The following is a 20,445-nucleotide window of genomic DNA, read 5'->3' as shown; positions in this document are numbered from 1 at the left end:
ATAAATAACCATACAAGACCAGAAACATAGAGAAGAGGGAAGTGAAGAAGAGGAAGTAGTGAACACTGAATCCTGATGTGCCTGCTCCCTCACACTGCCTCCCTCTTTCTCTGCCCACCGCTCTGTGTTTACACCCACACATGCGCATGTGTGTAGGTATATGCTTGTTTACATATAAAATTGATCCCCAAAGGATAAACATAAACTGGAGTATATAGTACTTTCTTAACAGAAGGAACATATCCAAAGAGTTTTTGTTTTTTTTTTTTTAAGTTCAGTGTGTAAATGCTAGACTTGTAGCCTGTCCCAGGTATTTTCAGGGTTTGTGGGTGGGAGGCAGAGATTTACATTCTGGGAGGTAGGGGATGAGGATAGGCAGTAGAAGTATTCTGAAGTTTTCATCTTTGTGAGAAATGTGCAAAATAGAGCATTGCTCCATGGGAGATACTTTGTTCTAGGGATATTTAGTGTCCTGTTTTCAAATAATAATGAACAAATCACTTCTTTGGAGATCAGTGAAAAGGAAGGGAATCATTAAAAGAACAGAAAAGTTTAATGAAACTTCCAAATTAACAAGGGAAATACAAAATTTACAGCAACTTGACTAAGCTGGCGAACATGATGGAGAAGCTGTGCGGTCATGAACACAAGGCGAGACAGAAAGAGCAGCAAACGCATGTGAGGGGCTGTCTCCCTCTAGATGGAGGCTGTTAGATGGGGTTAAAATAGTAGGACTTACCACACTTAAAGTGATGAAAGGGGCCTAACAGTAGAAGATAACAAGGAAGCAAGTAAAAGGAGACCAAAGAACACAAAAATGCCGATATTAATATCAGATGACATGGAATACGATTTTATTTTATTCACATACACAGTTTTATATGAAATACACACAATGTTATTACATAGTGTGTGGCTTTTTTTGTTCCCCCTTTTTTGTTCCCCCCTTTTTGACCAACCTGACATAGGGCTTGCCCATTTTCCTGACCTCTGGTAATCCCCGTTAATTGTGTGAGAACAATGTCAGTCAGCATGGAAGGTGGGCGTTACTTGCAGCCCTAGGTTGGAAGTGTTACCTGTTCACCGTGGATCTTTACAGCATCCCTCAGTAAGCTTCTTGGGAATGCATTCATACACAGAGGGAAAGCTTTCCAAGGTAACTCTGGAGACCTTTATATTATAGTGTTACTCTCAGGCTGAGAAACTGGCTCTTGTTCTTACCAAGGCCTTTAGAACAGTCACTTTCTAGTGAAACTCACCAGATGGGTTGTGCACCCTGCCTTGGGGGTCTTCCCTTACCTGCAGCCACCTGAAGTTGCTCAGCCTTTTATTGTATAAAGAAAGCACATAGATGTAGTGTTGAACTCTTAGATGTCTAGAAAGTCTGTGTTTGGAATTCTGTATCAGCACAGCTGGAGGGACTACCATCCTGATAGGCCTAGTAAAACACAGTTCTTGTATTAGTATATTGATTGGTGCTAACTTGAAATTTCATATATAACTGACAGACACACTCATTCCTACCCTCTTACCTATACCACTACCAAGGTGTCCCCTGACGTCTTTACTGGAACTCCTTTGAGGTCCATGCCCCCCATTAAACTCCATGCAAGCTGGGTATAGTGGCTCATGCTTGTAATCCCTGTGCTTGGGAGGCTGAGAGAGGAGGATCGCACAGGTTCAAAGCCAGCCTCAGCTACTTACTGAGGCTCTCAGCAACTTAGTGAGACCCTATTTCCAAATAAAATATAAAATAGGTTTGGGAGTATAGCCCAGAGGTAGAAAGCCTCTGGGTTCCACCCCCAGTACCACCAAAAAAAAAAAAAAAAAAAAAAGAAAGAAAAGAAAAGAAAAGAAAACTCCATAAAAAAGCCCAAAAGCTGTACATAGTTGCTTTACAGGCATCTGATTGAGGAGATGGGGGGGGGGGTGATGTCAGGCTCACCATCTTGTAGGTGAAGGAATCCAGGTGGGTAGCCAGTCCTCAGACACAAAGTGCCTAGAGTCCCTACCATTTCTGGAATAAAAGGCTACTGACTTTGCTAAGAGTAGCAGACCCAGTAGGAAGGGATTCTCTCAAATCTTGTGGCTTATGCGCAGTGGTGCTGAGGATTGAACTAAGAAATGACAATGCCATGAAATCTCTGGTGTTGAGGGGCAGCCAACTATTTTGTGCATTAGCCAGGGGTCAGGATCAAGAAGTGGATGGAGGCCAGACTTGGTGGTGCTTGCTTGTAATCCCAGCATTCCAGAGGCTAAGACCGGAGGATCGCGGTTTGTGGACAGCCTCAGCTACATAGCGAGGCCCTTTGCAACTCACTGAGACCCTGTTTTTTTTTTTTTTTTTTTTTTTTTTTGGTGGTACTGAGGTTCCTGGAAGCCATTCTCTGGGCTACACTCCCAGACCTATATTCTTTTTATTTTTGGAAACAGGGTCTCTTAAGCCAGCGAGGCTGGCTTCGAACCAATATGGTCCTCCTGTCTCCGCCTCCCAAGCACGGGGATTACAAGCGTGCACCACCACGCCCAGTAAGACCCTGTTTCAAAAACTAAAAAAAGACAAAAAATAGGGCTGGGGGTGTAGCGCGGAGGTACAATGCCCCTAGGCTCTATCTTCAGTACCACAAAAAAAAAAAAAAAACCCAAAACCAAGTAAATGGAGGACCTGCTTTTGTCCTTCAGATGGACTCATCCCTTAAGGAGGCCGCCTGCTGTCTCACTGCTGAGTGTGTATTAGAATTCCCTAAGCAGCATCCCTCAAGAGTCTGCTTCAGTCAGTCTGGGGCAGATCGGCATATTGTATTGTTTTTCCAATTTGTGGGTAATTCAGATGTGCAGCCAAGAGTTGAGAACCACTGGGTGGGGCCCAGCAAGGTGGGGCTTAGGTCATAGCGGTGGTGTGATATGCCTAGGGAAAGTGAGGCTGAGTCAGCCTAGGCACTCTCATGGGACAGGGCTGGGGAGAAGAGACTAGCAGCTCCTGAAGCCTGCTTCTTGAGGATCCTTGGCCTTTCTCCACCTGCTTGTCCCGAAGAGTCCATGGACCAGAAATGAAATGTGGAGAGCGGCAGGAAAGAGAAGCTATTTAGATATACAAAGCAAAGCATAGGTGATGAAGGGGAGGCATAGGTAGCAGGGGGAAGATGCTGTTTGTGTGGTCACATGTGCTAGTTTGAATTGTTGGGGTTTTTTTTAACCATAATTTCTATCTTTGGAGTAAAATGATTTGATGGATATATAACCTTAATATTCAATGAAAAATCTTGTGTGGTAGGCCATCTGTTGAAACCCAACATCTTATCTGTAGAGCAGCTGGGGACTTTTCTGTCTCTAGCCCCCATCCCTTGTCTGCTGGAGTGGCACAAGCCTCATACCCAGAAATCCCTCCTCACTGTCCCTGCCTGATCAGGGTGCCCTGTGAATGGACAGCATTCTTGGAATCCTTGCAGACAAGGGAAGCAGGTCTGGCACTCTCCATCCCTGCCAGTCAATGGAAGGCTTGTCATATCATCTCTCCCAGACCACAACACGAGGACTAGTAGTACTTGCAGGCATGGCAGCCGTCATGTCCCTGCCCAGCAGCCTTGGCCTTCTTTCTTGGGGATTGCACTAGCTCTTTTCTACTTGTGATCAGCAGTTTGCAGGCAGAGTACTTTCTCCCATCTCTTTATGCTTGTGGTGATCTGTGTTGAGTAAGAACAGTTTATTACTTTCCTTGTTTACTGGTGAGGAAGGTTCAGAAAGGTCAAGTGCCTCATTAGGATTATACAGTTTTAAGGCATGAACCTGGGGCTATATGTTTAGCTTGTTTAGTGATCAGATAAGACCTGATCACTATTGAAACGGGACATGGGTCTTCACTGGGACAGCAGAGGGAACTAATTGAGGGGCCATGTGTCTCAGAGTTGGTCTGGCTGGAGCTAGTAGATAGTGGCCTGTGGGGGCCTCTTAGGCCTCCACTTTTCTCTTCAGTCAGATGGAGTATTTTCTATTTATTGTGCACAATACAGGTGAAGAGCTTTTCACAGAAAAAGGGGCAGTAAATGTTCATGAATATTTTTATTTATTTATTTATTTTCACAGTACCAGGGATGGAACCCAGGGGCACCTCTGGGCTACCTCTGAGCTACACCCAGCCCCATTTTTTAGTCTTTTTATTTTTGAAACAGGGTCTCACTGAGTTGTGAAGGGCCTCACTAAGTAGCTGAGGCTGTAGCATGCACCACCATGCCCGACAAGGAATATTTTTACATCTGAATAAAACTGCATTTGGCTGTCTGTGTCCCTGGGTCCCCTGTCAGCAGGCTATGCATCTGCAGATAAAAAAATAAGTAGGAAAAAAATGTTGTCGTACTGAACACATACAGATTTTTTTTCTTGTTATATCCTAAAGAATAGTGTGGCAACTATATAGCCTTTACATTGTATTAGGGATTATAAAATATTCTAGATATAATTCACAGCAAACATGAGGATGGTATAGGTCATGTGTAAATACTATGCCATTTATAAAAGAATTGGATTTTGATATTTGGCAGGGGATGTCCTTGGAAATAATTCTTGTGGATACTAAGGGACAACAAATAGTATGTAATAGAAACTAGTTATGTGTAAAGTGTTGTCTTAGTGAAATACATAATTTGATGGTGGACCGGATCCATCTTCTCAGAACTATATTATTTGCTTTGTTGTGGGATGTTTCCATTAGGTAAAGATTATTACACAAAGTACTTAATGTCTGCAGCAAAAAGACACAATATTATTCCTGAATTTATTCTAAAAGCATAATATACGCATGATATTGGTTAATAAATTTGCTCTTCTGTGTATTCTAGCCACTGCTTTTATCAGTGACATGCAGAAAACCAAAGTGCTCATAAGGTACTAAAAGAAAACCTCTTTTCTAAAAAAACTAATTTGGTGCCCATAAATTTCATCTCTTCTCTCCTGTTCATCATTAATGATTATAAAACATTTTTAGATTTTAGTTCTTAAATTGAGAGGTTTGTTTAGAAGAATTATCTGTTATTGCAGTACATAATTATTTAAAGATGCTCCGTGTTTATCCACAAAATTTCCCTTTCTGTTTATAGAGGTATATAGAAAACCCCAGCATCATGGCTTGTTACAATGAACTGCTCCAGCTGGAATTTGGAGAGGTGCGATCTCAATTGAAACTCAGGTAATTCCATCACTTCTGGGGACCTTCAGGCCACACAAGTTGAGGGCCTTTTGGACCATAACTGACCTCCTGATAAGATGGAATAGGATGGTGTGGTGGGGACTTCTACAGACTCTGAAGCCTGCCTGTAGTCTAGTAAGGGTCCACATGAGTGATTGTAGACTCATATTTACACATGGGGCCCTAAAACAATAGTCAAATGCGAAACTCTGCATACTGGATTTTCTGTTTTGTATTCTAAGAAAAAATATTTTAAATATACACATACACCCAAGCTTTTGGCATTGTTATCTCTGGTATGTGACATTTTTCTTGTTTCCAATAAGCACTTTACAGATTGCTTTTGATAAACATTTTTTTTTTTACAGTTTTTATTGAAGTGAGTAGAAGCCTGGTTCTTTGTAGAGCAGAAAAATTAATAAAGTTATATCATGCTGACAGAAGGAAAATTAAGGCAGCAGTTCTCTGTCATTCTGGGTTTCTTCCTTGATTGTCCTACTGTTTTAACATTTCTTTTACCATGAGTCAAAGGGAGAATTGGATCATTTTGGTTGTATTTATTCAAGGCAGAGAAATAAATATCAAAATTAGAGTATTAGGATTAGTAGGGACCAATATAGGATTCTAATGCTGGTTTGCAGGCAACCTCCACAACTTAGGCCTTCTGCAACTTAGATCCTGTTTCAGAATTTTAAAAAATTAAATATAGGGTTGGGGTATAGCTTAGAAGCAGAATGCATGCGCACACACACAGAGTGATGATGCCAGGTGTGGTGGCTCACGCTTGTAAACCCAGTTTTCTATCCTCATTTCTCTATCTTCAGTTCTCCACTGCCTTCAAGATGAAGTCTAGATCTAAAATGTGAGCCCAAGTCCTTCACAGTTCATCCACCACTTACATCTCTGTCCATATCTCTCATCAGGCCCACTCCAGTTCAAAGCCAAATAGAGATGGCCATTACAAAGGGAGAGAAAAAGGCGAAAAGCAGGGAGATGTGTGCCTAACAGGAACCTGTTTCTTCAGATACTAGAAAGCCGTAACATGCTGTGTTAGATACTAGAAGGCCATAACGTGCTGTGTTACTGCTGGGCCAGTAAACTAGAATATAATGTCTAGAAATACAAGAGTATATTTAAGGATTTAGTATATGACCAACATGGCACTTCAGATCAACATAAAAAAAAGGGGGGGTGGACTTTTCATTGAATAGGATTAGGAGAAAAGTTAGTTATATACTAATCTCACAACATTTAAATATAAAAAAGTAGAGCCACATAAATGCTAAAAGATGTAAGTGGATATTTTGTGGATGGATAAAAAAGTCTTTCTAAGCTAAGCATGATATAAAAACTAGATTCCATAAAGGACAAGAATCATATTAGACAACATAAAAATGTTAAAATTACATATAGTTTAAAAAATAAAAAACTGAAATAACTTAAAAAATTTAGACAAACAACAAACTTTAATTAATCCATTAAAAATGGAAATACTACAGCAGAAAAAGACATGCACAAGCAGTTTACAAGAGATATTAATGGCCATTAAACAAGAAAATTTGTTCATCTACACTAAAAAGACAAACAAACAAACAAACAAAAAAAAGTGCAAATGAGCCAGACATGATAGCACATAACTTGTAATTCTAGTATTTGAAAGGCTGAGACAGGGGGATATCAGGTTCAAAAGTCACCCTCAGCAACTTAGCAAGGCTCTCAGCAACCTAGTGAGACCTTGTTTCCAAATAAGAAATAGCAAGAGGTTGAAACAGGAGGGTCACAGTTTGCGGCCATCCTCAGCTACATAGTGAGATGCTCCACAACTTAGTGAGATCCTGTTTCAAAATGAAGAGTCAAAAATAGGGCTGGGAGCTTAGCTCCAAGGAAGAATGCCCCGGGTTCAATCCCCAGAATGGGGGAGAAGGGGGGGAGGGAGGGAGAGGGAGAGAGGGAGGGAGGGAGGGAGGGAGGGAGGGAGGAGAGAGAGAGAGAGAGAGAGAGAGAGAGAGAGAGAGAGAGAGAGAGAGAGAGAGAGAGATCTGCAAAAAGTAAAAAAGAATAAAGCCCCAATAGGGCTTCTTACATATCCTTCTCTCCTGAGCTTGTTCCATCAGAGGTAGAAACTTATTTCTCATTGCTTTTTTTTGTTTTTAATAACAGTTTTATTGAGGTTTAATTTACATACCATCTCTTGACTTTTTGTATGCCAGAAAGAAGCGAATTTTTAATTGGCTGAGCTGTTTTATCTTGTTTAGCAAAGAGAGTTTAGTAATACCAAAAATTGTGTGTGTTTGTTTTTACAGTACTGGGGATTGAACCCAGGGCCAAACACTAGCTACCACTAAGCCTTTTTAATTTATTTTGAGACGGGGTCTCACTAAGTTGCCCAGGCTGGCCTAAAACTTGTGATCTCACATGAAAAGATGTTCAGCATCACTAGTCATCAGGGAGATGCAAATCAAAACTATGCTGAGATTCCATCTAACCCCAATCAGAGTGGCAAACATAAAGAAATCAAACAACAACAATTGCTGGCGAGGATGTGGGGAAAGAGGAACTCTTTTACACAGTTGGTGGGAGTGCAAAGTAGTTCAGCCACTATGGGGATCAGTATGGAGATTCCTTAGAAAACTGGCAATAGATCCACCATTTGATCCGGCTATACCACTCCTGGGTATCTTTCCAAAGGGGTTGAAATCAGAGAACTGCGTTAACATATGCATACCCATGTTCATAGCAGCACAGTTTGTAATAGCCAAAATATGGAACCAACCTAGATCTCCATCAACAGATGAATGGATTGCAAAATTATGGGAAATACACACAATAGAATTCTATTCAGCTATAAAGAAAAATAAAATAATAGTATTTGCAAGAAGATGGAAGGAACTAGAGAACATTATGTTAAGTGAGATTAGTCAAGCACAGAAAGAAAAGGGACATATGTTTTCTCTAATATGTTCAAGCTAGGGAGTAGTGGTAATACCAGAGGGATTCCAGACGATGGAGGGGAAATCTCAGCAAAGCTTGAACGGAAGGATAGGAGAGGAAGAAAGCTGAGGTTGTTCAATGGAGGAGCTACATAGGAATATGTGTAATAGCATAAATGCAACATGATTAACCTGGACACTCTCTATTGGGGGGGAGGAGAAAGGAGGGGGAAGGGCATGAAGCACAATGTAAATGTATACCACTCTCAATATGTTCCACTTATTTAAAAAATAAAAATTAAATTTAAATAAATAAATAAAACTTGTGATCTCCCTGCCTTAGCCTCTGGAGTAGCTAGGATTACAGGTATGTGCCATTTTACCTGGCCATTCTTCTTCTTTTTTTTTAATGTGGTACTGAGGATTGAACCCAGGGGCATTCTACCTCTGAGCTGTAACCCCAGACCTATTTTTATTTCTGTTTTGAAACAGGGTCTTACTAAGTTGCTGAGAATCTCATGAAGTTGCTGAAAATGGCCTTGAACCTGCAATCTTCTGGCCTCAGCCTCCCAAGTACTGGGATTATAGGCATTACCACCATGCCTGTCTAGGCCATTATTATTCGTAAAGTTTGCAATTTACTTATTATCTGCATTTTATGAAAAAGCAGCCTTTTTTAACTTCTGAGGCAAGAGAACTGTCTAGTAATTGTTTGCAAGATCCTTTAGACAAGGGGGGAAAAACCCAGAAGTAATGAATGTATTTAATTATAGGGGATTTGTTGAATAAATTGTGGTATAAACATACCATAGAATATGATTATTTAAAATGATGATAAGCCAGGTGTGTGGCATATGTTTTTAATTTCATCTACTTGGGAGGCTAAGGCAGGAGGATCTCAAGTTTGAGGGCAAGCTAGCAAATTAGTGAGACCCTGTCTCAAAATAAAAATTCTGGGGATATACCTTAGTCGATGTACCTTAGCACTTGCCTAGCATGTGCGAGGCCCTGGGCTCAGTCCCCAGTACTGCCAGAACAAAACGAGTGATGATGAAGAACTGTAATTGCTGATACAGAGAGATATTAATATATGTTATTTAATGAGAAGAGCATATTATAAAACTACAGCTTATAATTGTTTTTATAAATGTATGTATATAATTACACATATTTATATTAGACCGTAGCTGGAATACCAGTTGATATGTCTAAGTGTTGGAATTTCAGATGTTTTGATTTCACTTGTTTGTTAGTTTGTTTGTGGAACTGGGGGTTGAACCCAGGGGTATTCTACTTCCAAGCTACACTCCCAACCCAATTTTTTATTCCTTATTTTGAAACAGGGTCTCACTTATTTGCTAAGGACCTCACTACTTGCTGAGGCTGTTCTCGAACCTGCTCTCCTCCTGTCTCAGGCTCCCAAGTACTGAGATTACAATCCTGCGCCACCACACCTGGCTTGTTCTGGACATTTCATGTAAGTAGAATCATATAATATGCTGTCCTGTGTGACTGGCTTCTCTCACTTAAAAATACTGTTTTCAAGATTCGTTCATGCCATCACACACACACACACAAAAAAAAAAAAACCACACATACACAATTACTAATGGCACTATGTGTGTGTCTGTATATACTTATATATGTACCAGGACTTCATGTTTTTATGTCTGCACAATATTGCATTATAGACATACCATATTTTACTTATTCATTCTTCACTGATGGCCATTTGGGCTGTTTATACTTGTTGACTATAAGAAATAATGCTGCGGATAAGCCAGGTGTGGTGGCACAGGCTTGTAATCCCAGCGCTTGGGAGGCTGAGACAGGAGGATTGCACGGGTTCAAAGCCAGCCTCAGCTACTGAGAGAGGCTCTCAGCAACTTAGTGAGACCCTGTTTCTTAATAAAATATAAAATAGGTCTGGGAATGTAGCCCGAAGGTAGAAGGCCCCCTGGGTTCCATTCCCAGTACAAGAAAGAAAGAAAGAAAGAAAGAAAGAAAGAAAGAAAGAAAGAAAGAAAGAGGGAGGAAGGAAGGAAGGAAGGAAGGAAGGAAGGAAGGAAGGAAGGGGAGAAAGAACCCTGCAATGAACAAGTTTTTTGTATGGATATATATTTTTATTTCTGTTGGGTTCCTAGTATTGAAATAGATGAGTCATATAGTGATTCTGTTTTATCATTTGAATAGCTTCCAGACTATTTTCCAAAAACAAGGCTGCACTACTTTATATCCCTAACAGTGTGTGAGGGTTTCTTACCAGCAGCCATTATTACTTGTCTTTTTTTTTTTTAATTCTAGTGGAGTGACATCCTATCTTATTTATTTATCTATATTTTCTAATGTTTGTCAGTAAAACATTTCTTGTATAATTAGAAGGTATATTCATATACTAAGGACATGGTAAATGCTCACAGTATAGCAGGGAGCAAAGATCCCCACTTTTGTGAAAGTAATTTCTTTTTTTGTTAATTGCAGTACTGAGGATGGAATCCAGGGGCATTCTACCTCCAAGCTACACCCCCAGCCCTATTATTTATTCTTTATCTTTAAAAAGGGTCTCACTGAGTTGCAAAGAGCCTCACTAAGTAGCTGAGGCTGGCCATGAACCCACCATCCTCCTGTCTTAACTTCCCAAATGCTGGGATTACAAGTGTGTACCACCATGCCCAGCTCTCGTGAAAATAATTTAACATTAAGGCTACAAGATGGTTGACAGCCCCCTCTCTGCCAGACTCTGTATGGCATTTTTTATTCTGTTCTCTCATTCATCCTGACACAGACTCTTCAGTATTGAGAAGTGACATTCTAGGGGTTCAGACACTGGCCCAGGATTCCATAACCGCCGAGAGCTGCAATTAGATCCTAGCCCACTGCCTCTTCCACTGGGAGGCCAGACACGACAGTGATGGGGTGACGGTCCAAAGGCCAGGGCTGCAAAGGGTGTCTTCTTTATGCTTTAAATATTTTCCCTTTCCTTGAATGAACATAGATTACCTTTATAAATCTAAGAAAAACACAAATAAGCTAAGTTAGACCCAAGATCATATTAGATTTGCTAGTACTAATATTAATCAGTACTTTTGTTTCTACCCATAAAGGGCCTGTAACTCAGTATTCACAGCATTAGAGAAAAGTCAAGAAGCAATTCAAATTACAAGTGAAGACCGAATTATACAGGTTTGTTACTTGGGAAATTTTGTCCTTCTGGAATTCTTGTTTTATATGTTCTCATTTTAGGATTGAACCCTTTCAACATATAATTTTTTCTTTTTGAAGTTCAAGAGACTAGTTTTTTCCCTAGGGGACCATGAGAACAAAATCAATAAAATATTTAATTTAAAATAAGGCATCTAGATAAGAAAAATACTAATATTTATTATAGTGCTAGAAAGTGTTTACAGAAATGCCACATTTGCATTATTTCTTACTGGCCTGTATGTGTGGTTCTGGGGATTGAACCCAGGAGCGTTCTACCTCTGAGCTAATCTCCCAGCTCTAGTGTATGTGAATGTGTGTATTTTTATTTTGAAACAGGGTCTTGCTAGGTTGATGAGCGTCTCACTACTTGCTGAGGCTGTTCCTGAACCTACCTCCTGAGGCTATCCTGTCTCAGCTTTCCTAGCCCTTTTTATATTTTTTTATTTTGAGACAGTGTTTCACTAAATTGCCCAGGCTGGCCTCAAACTTGCAATTCTCCCACCTCAGTCTCCTGAGCAGCTGAGGTTATAGGCATGTGCCACTGCGCCCTGCAAGGGGAGCCCTGTATTCAGAAGGATTGCTGCTTGGGAAGGGCGGACTGCAGAGGAAGACTCTGACTGTGAGGCCTGCCAGCTGTCTTTTTCTGCTCTCATACCTTTCTCAGTGTTGATGAAGGTAGTTTACATTTGTACAAACCTTACTAGAAATAACTAAAAATGTCAAAAATAAGAGACCTACTAATTACTACCCATTAGTAGCAAAGCAGGCTTATGTTAGTATTAGTGACTTAAGATAACACAGCTTATTCTTTCTGTAACAGCAAGAAAGGGAATTGTGTCAGAGAAACATCCTTTTGTCTAAAAATTGGCTTCACTTTGCTTATATGTCTGGGCACCCCAGTCCTTCATTGTATTTATTTTTTATGGTACTGGGAATCGAATCCAGGGGTATTTTAACTCTGAGCTATACCTCCAGCCCTCTTTTTATTATATATATAATTTTTGTGTGTGATACTGGGGTTCCTGAAAGCCCTTCTACCTCTGGGCTACACTCCCAGGCCTATTTTTTTTTAAATATTTTTATTTGGAAACAGGGTCTCTTAAGCCAGCAAGGCTGGCTTCGAACCTGAGCGATCCTCCTGTCTCGGTCTCCCAAGCGCAGGGATTATAAGCATGTGCCACCACGCCCAGTGCTTTATATATATTTTGAAACAGGGCCTCATTAGGTTATTTACAATCTTCACTGGCTGAGGCTGGTCTTGAACCTGCAATCCTCCTGTCTCAGCATCCCTAATAATGGGATTAGAGGCATACACCACCACACCTAGCCAAATTCCTCACTTTAACCTTTGACTCCATTGTTGATGCTGACATTTGGGAACTGTTGCTCTGAGAGGCAACAAAACCAGTGGTTGAGACTATAGCCTTTAGTGTCCATCTGCCTCAACTGAGCAACTTTGGGCAAGTTCTCTAATCCAGGTGGCTCTGCTTTCTCATCTTTATAGATGAGAATGATACACACACACACACACACACACACACACACACACACACACACAATTTTTTGTGGTACTGGGATGAAACCCAGGGCATCTACCTTCGAGCTACACCTCCAGCCCTGTTTTTTATTCTCTATTTTGAAACAGGGTCTCACTGAGCTGCAAAGGAGCTCACTAAGCAGCTGAGGCTGTCCACAAACTGCAATCCTGTCTCAGCCTCTGAGTGCTGGGATTACAAGTGTGCGCCATCACACCCGGCTGAGAATGGTTTTTTTTTTTTTTTTTTTTTTTTTTTGCGGGTCTGGGGATGGAACCCAGGGGCATTTGACCTCCGAGCTACACCCCCTGCCCTATTTTTTATTCTTTAGTTTGAAACAGGGTCTCACTGAGTTGCAGAGGACCTCACTAAGTAGCTGAGGCTGTCCTCGAACCGTGATCCTACGGTCTCAGCCTCCCGAATGCTGGGATTACAAGTGTGCGCCACTACGCCCGGCTTTGAGAATGGTATTAATAACAGTAACCTACATTTCGTAAGGCTGCTCTGAGTACCAAAGGAGTTGATGTGTATGACGTGCTTGCTGTAGTGTCAGCGAAGAGAATAGATTCTGACAAGTCATATAGCTACTGTTTCATCATCATCCAGGACACAGGCACAGCTTTCCTGCATGTTCTTACTGCCTTACGGCCCTTTTTTTTTCCTTGAAGTACTGGGGATTGAACCCAGGGGCATTCTATGTCTAGCTACACCCCAAGCCTGACATTTTTTATTCTTTATTTTGAAACAGGGTCTCACTAAGTAGCTGAACTTGGCCTCAAACTTGAAGCCTCCTGTCTCAGCCTCCCAAGTACTGGGATTACAAGAGTGCGCCACCACGCCTGGCTCCCTACAGCCCTCTTTTAAATTTAACCATAAAGCATTATATTTGTAAACACTTCCTTCTTCACAGCCTGTTTTCCACCCACATTATTTATTTGAATCATATCAAAGAGACAAGAGTTTGATCCCCCTTATCTGGGTGAGAAGACCAGGACTCCATGGCTCAGTGACTTGCTCAGTCCAGCAACATGTAGAGAGGAGAGTGGAAGCTGGGTCTTTCACATCCCAATCTGGTGCTCTCTTTCGTTGTAAGCAGCCTCTGGTTTGTCCTGGAGTAAATGCCCTTACTGAAGTTGGAGTGGACCTGCTGCCACAGTAGAAAGCCCAGCCAGATAGCACTCTTCTCAGGGCTCTGGAATCCTGGGGTCCAACTATTCTGTGGCTTTAGAGCCTTGTGGTGAAGTTTAGTCTTCTGGACTTTCTGGGGGGAAAACAGGTGCTTATGTGGAAGACTTCCTCTTTTCAAAATTAACTCAATGTTATTTCTTTTGTCTCTCCTCAGTATGCGAATCCTGCATTTGAAACAACAATGGGCTATCAGGCAGGTGAATTAATAGGGAAGGAGTTAGCAGAAGTGCCTATAAATGAAAAAAAGGCTGACTTGCTGGAGACTTTAAACTCGTGCATCAGGTTAGGCAAGGTAAGTGGAGTCAGCACCTGTCACTTTGACCTAATCTTTAAGGAAGGGTCAGTGTTCCCTAAGCACTGCGCTCTCAAGACATCTCAGTTACTCCCCTGGCAGCTCTGGAAAGTAAGTGTCGTTAAGATGGTCCTCGATATCACCCCCATTTTACAGATGCGAAACTAAGGCCAAGAAAGCATGTGATATGATAGCTAATAAGCAGCATAACTTGAATTGACACTTAAAATCATTGTTTTTATCTTTGTGGTAGGTGAATAAGTTGATTTTTATTTATTTATTTTTATTTTTATTTTTATTTTGAGGCACTGGGGATGGAACCCAGGGGCATTCTACCTCTGAGCTACCCTCAGCCCTATTTTTTATTCTTTTTTAAAATATTTTTGTGGTACTAGGGATTGAACCCAGGGGCATTCTACCACTGAGCTACACTCCCAGCCCCATTGTTTTTTGTTCTTTATTTTGAAACAGGGTCTCACTAAGTTGCAGAGGGCCTCACTAAGTAGCTGAAGCTGACTGCGAACCTGTAATCCTCCTGTCTCAGACTCCTAAGTACTGGATTACAAGCCTGTGTCACCACGCCCAGTTATTCTTTACTTTGAAACAGGATCTGACTAAGTTGCGGAGGGCCTCACTAAGAGGCTGGCTGCAAACCTGCAATCCTCCTATCTCAGCCTCCCAAGTGTTGGGATTACAAATGTGCGCCACCATGCCTGGCGCCTCCTAAGTTGATCATATAGGTAATCATCATCATCATCTCCTCCTCCTCCTCCTCCTCCTCCTTCTCCTCCTCCTCCTCCTCCTCCTCCTCCTCCTCCTCCTCCTCCTCCTTCTTCTTCTCCTTCTTCTCCTTCTTCTCCTTCTTCTTCTCCTTCTTCTTCTCCTTCTTCTTCTTCCTCTTCTTCTTTTTTGTGGTACTGAGGATGGAACCCAGGGGCATTGTACCTCCGAGCTACATCCCCAGCCCTTTTTTTTTTTTTTTTTTAGTCTTTTTTAATTTTTTGAAACAGGGTATCACTGAGTTGTGAAGGGCCTCGCTAAGTAGCTGAGGCTGTTTGCAAACCACGATCCTTCGATCTCAGCCTCCTGAACTGAGTGGTAGATGTTGGCGCATGGTTCTGGGGAATGGTTTTACTAATGAGGCAGCATATTCGTAGAGCACATCTGAACCCAGCAATTCTGTAAGCCTCAGTTGTTCATTGATACCTTTTAAATGACTGCCGCGTGTCAGGCACAGTGCTGGATTCTAGCATAGAAAGAAGAGCAGAATATGAGTTCTTGCTTTATAAAGTTCATTTTCCAGACTTGGAAACAGATGGAAGAAATCATTGCACAGTAATGTGTAATGATAATATGTAATAGTAATAATAATAATGTGCAATAATCATGGGATGGAGGAGATGGAGGAGCTGGCAGGATAAAGCCAGCTCTGTCTGAAAAAATCACATCTTCTTCTGCATATGTCCTCTGACAGTGCCTCACTGTCACCAGGCTTAAAACAAGAAAGGTCACTCCTTCTGTCATTTTTGGTCCTTTGTGCTAGACTTTTCTTCCCTTTTCAAAGCTGAGTAGGGACTGTTCATCTGATTATTTGAACCATTTACAGGATTAGTGACCTGTGGAGGCCCCAGGGAAAATGATGTCCTCTCTTGCCATTTGGCCTGTGCCAGTCCCATGGCATAAGATTGCCGCCTACCATCAGGCAAAGTATTCTGAGACACTTATCCCAACTTGGCTTGGGCCCTTTAAAGATGCCATGAATGGACGTGTTTCTCTTGACTTTTCTTGTGGCTCTGTGAATGCACACAAGATAGCTTGAATTAGCTTTGAACAGAGAATAAGGAAAGAGCAGGCTGGCTGCAAGGGCAGGTGGTGCATGGAGCTAAAATGACGAAAGCGAGTCCTGTTCTAGTCCTGTTTGCCTTCAGCTTTTCTGTCCAGCATGGTGTTTTTCTTACTAGAAGGAGTGAAGGGACTTCTGCGGGGAAGAAATGGAGGTTGAAATGGATGAAGGGATCCTAGGGTTCTTAGGCATACTCTGGATGGCTCATTCCCTTCTGTGGCTGAGAAGGGCGCCCTCAGGAAGGCTGTAGAGCAGCAGTCCTCCCAGACTGCAGCAGCTGGGGAGGGGGCTCGGCCATAGCATTCCGTCCACTGGATCAGCTGTGGTTTTGTGGGTGTGAGCTATCATGTCTATCCCTAGACATCCATGTCCCTCTCTCTGAGAAGGCAAATGGAGACGAGGAATGGGGCAGTGGATTAGCTATAAGCCCTGAGATGTCTCAGGTCTGTCAAGCAGCATCTTGCTTCTGTTTCTGTGTACCAGGTACAGAGGGCCTCAAACTTGAATAGTAGCTGAGAGCAAAGACTAGGGAATATTATCATATTACTTGTCCCATACTGCTTTATTTCTAAAAGGAGTCTGTCCGTGCATTTGTACTGTATATTCAGGGTTCTTGGGGAAAGTGAAAAGGTCAGCTCTCTGCATGTCTACTGGCAGCGCTGTAGCAGGCCAGGCCAGGCCCCTTAGATTCCCCAAGAGGAAGGTAAAGGGATAGACAGTTCTTCTGATTCAGCCTCTCCAGGGAGTAGAGTTTTTGGAGCCCTAGTGCTAGGGTCAGTGGCAGAGCTGGCGACTAGCATGGCAGGTTGGGCTCAGCAAGTGATCAGGTGGCCAAGGTCGTGGGCCCTGCAGCATCCCATTCTAGGTGCTGACTTTCTGTGTTGGATGCCCTGGGGCTAGAGGAGAAAGGTTGATGCTGTTGAGAGAATATCATAGCACTGACACTCTTGATTCTGAGCCCATTATGCTTCTTTGCATCCCTGATTCTGTCCTTGACTCTTGTCCATTATTCCCCTCTCAGGGTTCTGTGCCCTGTGGTCTCCTGTCTGCTCAGATACCGAAGCCTTACATGAGTCTTTCCCCTTTGTTGGCTGCTCCTTTACTTGCCTATGGCAGTGGCGGACAGCTGCGGACCCACTGGCTTTTCAAACTTTGGCCCTCGTCTCCTGTGACTCCATCTTTCCCCCTGACCACTCCCCTTTGCTACTCTGTTTCCTCCCAGCCTTACCTAGATTCTGACCTTCACTCCTGCAGGTGCCTCTCAGCCCCTCAACAGACATCTCTTCTATTGTCACTTTGAATTTAAATTGTCATTTGCCTTTTTTTGATGTGTGGGGGTGTGTGCTGGGGATTGAACCTAGGGACATTCTACCTCTGAGCTGCACTGCCAGTTGTGTCTTGTTTTTACTTAGTTTTATAGTTTTTTAAGTTTATTTACTTTTGTAGACTAGAGAGTGAACCTAGGAGCATTCTGCCTCCGAGCTACACCCCCAGTCCTATTTTATTTTTTTATTTTGAAACAAGGTCTCACTAGGTTGATGAAAGTCTCACTGTTTGCTGAGGCTGTCCTCAAATCTGTGATCCTCCTTGTCTTAGCTTCCTGAGTACTGGGATTATAAGCATGCACACCAAACCCAGCTAAATACATTTATTAAATAAATAAAAATGTATTTAATTTTGCAGTACTGGTGCTTGAATCCAGGGGTGTTCCACATCTGAGCTACACCCCAGCCCAACCAAATTTCTTATTTGGAAACAGAATCTCAGCCAAGTTGCAGGGGTCTTGCTAAACTGCCAAGGCTGGCTTCAAACCTGTGGTCCTCCTGTGTCAGCCTCCTGAGTACTGGAATTACAAGTGTGTGCCCATGCCCAGCTTCTTTAAGATATTTTGAAACAGGGCAGAGGGCCTTGCTAAATTGCTGCTGTCAGCCTCAAACCTGTGATTGTTCTGCACTGAGATTACAGGTGTGCACTACTATGTTGGATTAAATTCTTTTTTTTTTTTTTCAGTACTGGGGATTGAACCTAGGGGCATTCTACCTCTGAACCAACCCCCAGCCCTTTTATATTGAAACAGGGTTTCCCTAAGTTGTGGAAGGTCTCACTAAGTAGCTGAGGCTGGCCATAAACCTGCAATCCTCCCATCTCAGCCTCCCAAGTCCTGGTATTACAAGTGTGCACCACCATACCTGGCTTGTATTAAATTTTTTTTTTTTTTTTTTTTTTTGGTGGTACTGGGGGTGGAACCCAGAGGCTTTCTACCTCCGGGCTACACTCCCAGACCTTCTTTATATTTTATTTGGAAACAGGGTCTCACTAAGTTGCTGAGAGCCTTACTAAGTAGCTGAGGCTGGCTTTGAACCCATGCGATCCTCCTGTCTCAGCCTCCCAAGTGCGGGGATTACAAGCGTGTGCCACCATGCCCAGCTTTGTATTAAATTCTTAACAGTGATTTTTCTCTCATTCCCCCAAATCCCAGTGTCTCTTCCTGCCTCTGCCCTCTGCTCATGGACCATCCTCAATTGCCTTGGCCTAGATTCCTGGAATGATTTTTTTTTTCAGGGGTGGTGGTACTAGGAATGGAACCCAGGCACAATCTACCTCTGAGCTATACCCCCAGCCCCATTTTATTCTTTATTTTGAAACACGGTCTCACTAAGTTGTAGATGGCCTCACTAAATTGCTGAGGCTGGCCATGAATTTGTGATCTTCCTGTCTCAGCCTCCCAAGTACTGGGATTACAAGGATACACCACCATGCCCAGCTCTGGAATTTTTAGTTCCTCCCTGCCCTTTGATCTCCTCAGTCAAATACATCCCTGTCTCTGATTAATGTTGCCCTTGCATTTGCGTATCTGGAAACAACTGGAATTATGGTGCCTGAGTCCAGTCAGGTCTCCTTGTCTCAGGATTCTTCACCTTCACTCATTCAACCTACACTAGTGCATGGTTAGTCTTACTAAGTTATTTTGTCATGTTTCTCCTTCAGTGTAGAGCACAGATTCCTTAGCCTGATGGCCAAGGTTCTATAGTTGACCTTGGCCATTCAGTAAATAAAAGCCCCAAGTGTTCCTTGTTTACCATTTGCAAGCACCATGCTGCCCCTGGGAATAGGACAGCTGGATGACGATGACTCAGTTCTCAAGGCAGTGAGTGCCAAGAGAGACTGCATCAGTAGCCAGAGAAGCCCAGCTTAGTGCCTGATTTATACTGGACAGAAAGGAGGCATGAGCCTTACTGCTCTGCTGCAGAGTTCACATGGAGGGGCCTGTGCAAAGCCACCTGTACCTGTGATATGGGCCTGTTACCGAATGTTTGCCATGTATCAGGACTGCTAAAAGCATATGTGCATTACTCAACAAAATCCTTATGACAGTGTTCTCAGGTAGTACTGTTACTATTCTTGGGACCTAAAACTTCTGATACTCATGGTATGTATTTATTTATGATAAGTAAATATGACTTATACTAAGTAAATATTTTTGTTTCTCTTGTCAACTGGAAAACTTAGAGGAAACTGTCACCCAAGCCAAGTTTCTGGCAGAATCATCCTTTTCCTTTGGGTGGACTGTGGTGCTTTGGCTGTCAAGGCCTATAATACTTTGGCTCAGGATCTGTCTGTCAAGGCCTATAATACTTTGGCTCAGGATCTGTCAACTGCTTATTTATTCAGAAAGGCCTAGAGAAGATAATCCTGAATACATTTTTTAAAGTGTTGTCTGTTTGATCAAATTGGTCTCTTGTATATTTCTTTCTTTCTCTCTGTTCTTTTTAAATATTTGCTCATTTAAGGTATAAAATTCAGCAGGGCATGGTGGCACACACCTGTACTAAGTCCCAATACTTAGGAGACAGACAGGAGGATCACAGGTTCAAGGATAGCCTCAGCAAGTAGTGAAACTCTCATCAACCTAGTGAGACCCTGTTTCAAAATAAAATAAAATAGGGCTGGGGATGCAGTTTGGAGTAAAGTGCCCCTGGGTTCAATCTCCAATATTGCAAAAAAAATACAATTAATTGGTTTTAATAAATTCATATAGTGGTGTAAATATCACCACATCCAATGCCTTTGAGAGTGAATTTCAAAAGTAACTTCTAGCCAGGCATGGTGGTGCACGCTTGTAATCCCAGCATTCAGGAGGTGGAGACCAGAGGATCACGGTTCGCAGTCAGCCTCAGCTACTTAGCAAGGCCCTTCGCAACTCATTGAGACCCTGTTTCAAAAAATAAAAAGACACCGGGTGTGGTGTCACATGCTTGTAATCCCCATGC

At 42.3% G+C, this 20,445-nt stretch overlaps 1 protein-coding gene across 2 annotated transcripts in view; it reads left to right on the top strand.

The window, feature by feature from the left end:
• PDE8A (phosphodiesterase 8A) overlaps nucleotides 1–20,445 on the top strand; it is a gene marked incomplete at both ends in the record, with an annotated part of 70,449 nt that overhangs the window by 16,287 nt on the left and 33,717 nt on the right. Inside the window, 3 exons of one of the 2 annotated variants that reach the window (XM_080692201.1) lie at nucleotides 5,094–5,182; nucleotides 11,217–11,295; nucleotides 14,194–14,331. In XM_080692201.1, coding sequence (XP_080548327.1) covers nucleotides 5,094–5,182; nucleotides 11,217–11,295; nucleotides 14,194–14,331 — 306 coding nt within the window. The remainder of the gene's footprint in view (nucleotides 1–5,093; nucleotides 5,183–11,216; nucleotides 11,296–14,193; nucleotides 14,332–20,445) is intronic. The other variant, XM_080692202.1, reaches the window with a different exon arrangement.

This window comes from Muscardinus avellanarius, assembly GCF_963383645.1.
Source record: "Muscardinus avellanarius genome assembly, chromosome: 3".
Taxonomy (NCBI): domain Eukaryota; kingdom Metazoa; phylum Chordata; class Mammalia; order Rodentia; family Gliridae; genus Muscardinus; species Muscardinus avellanarius.
This window is presented reverse-complemented; position numbering and strand designations above follow the sequence as displayed.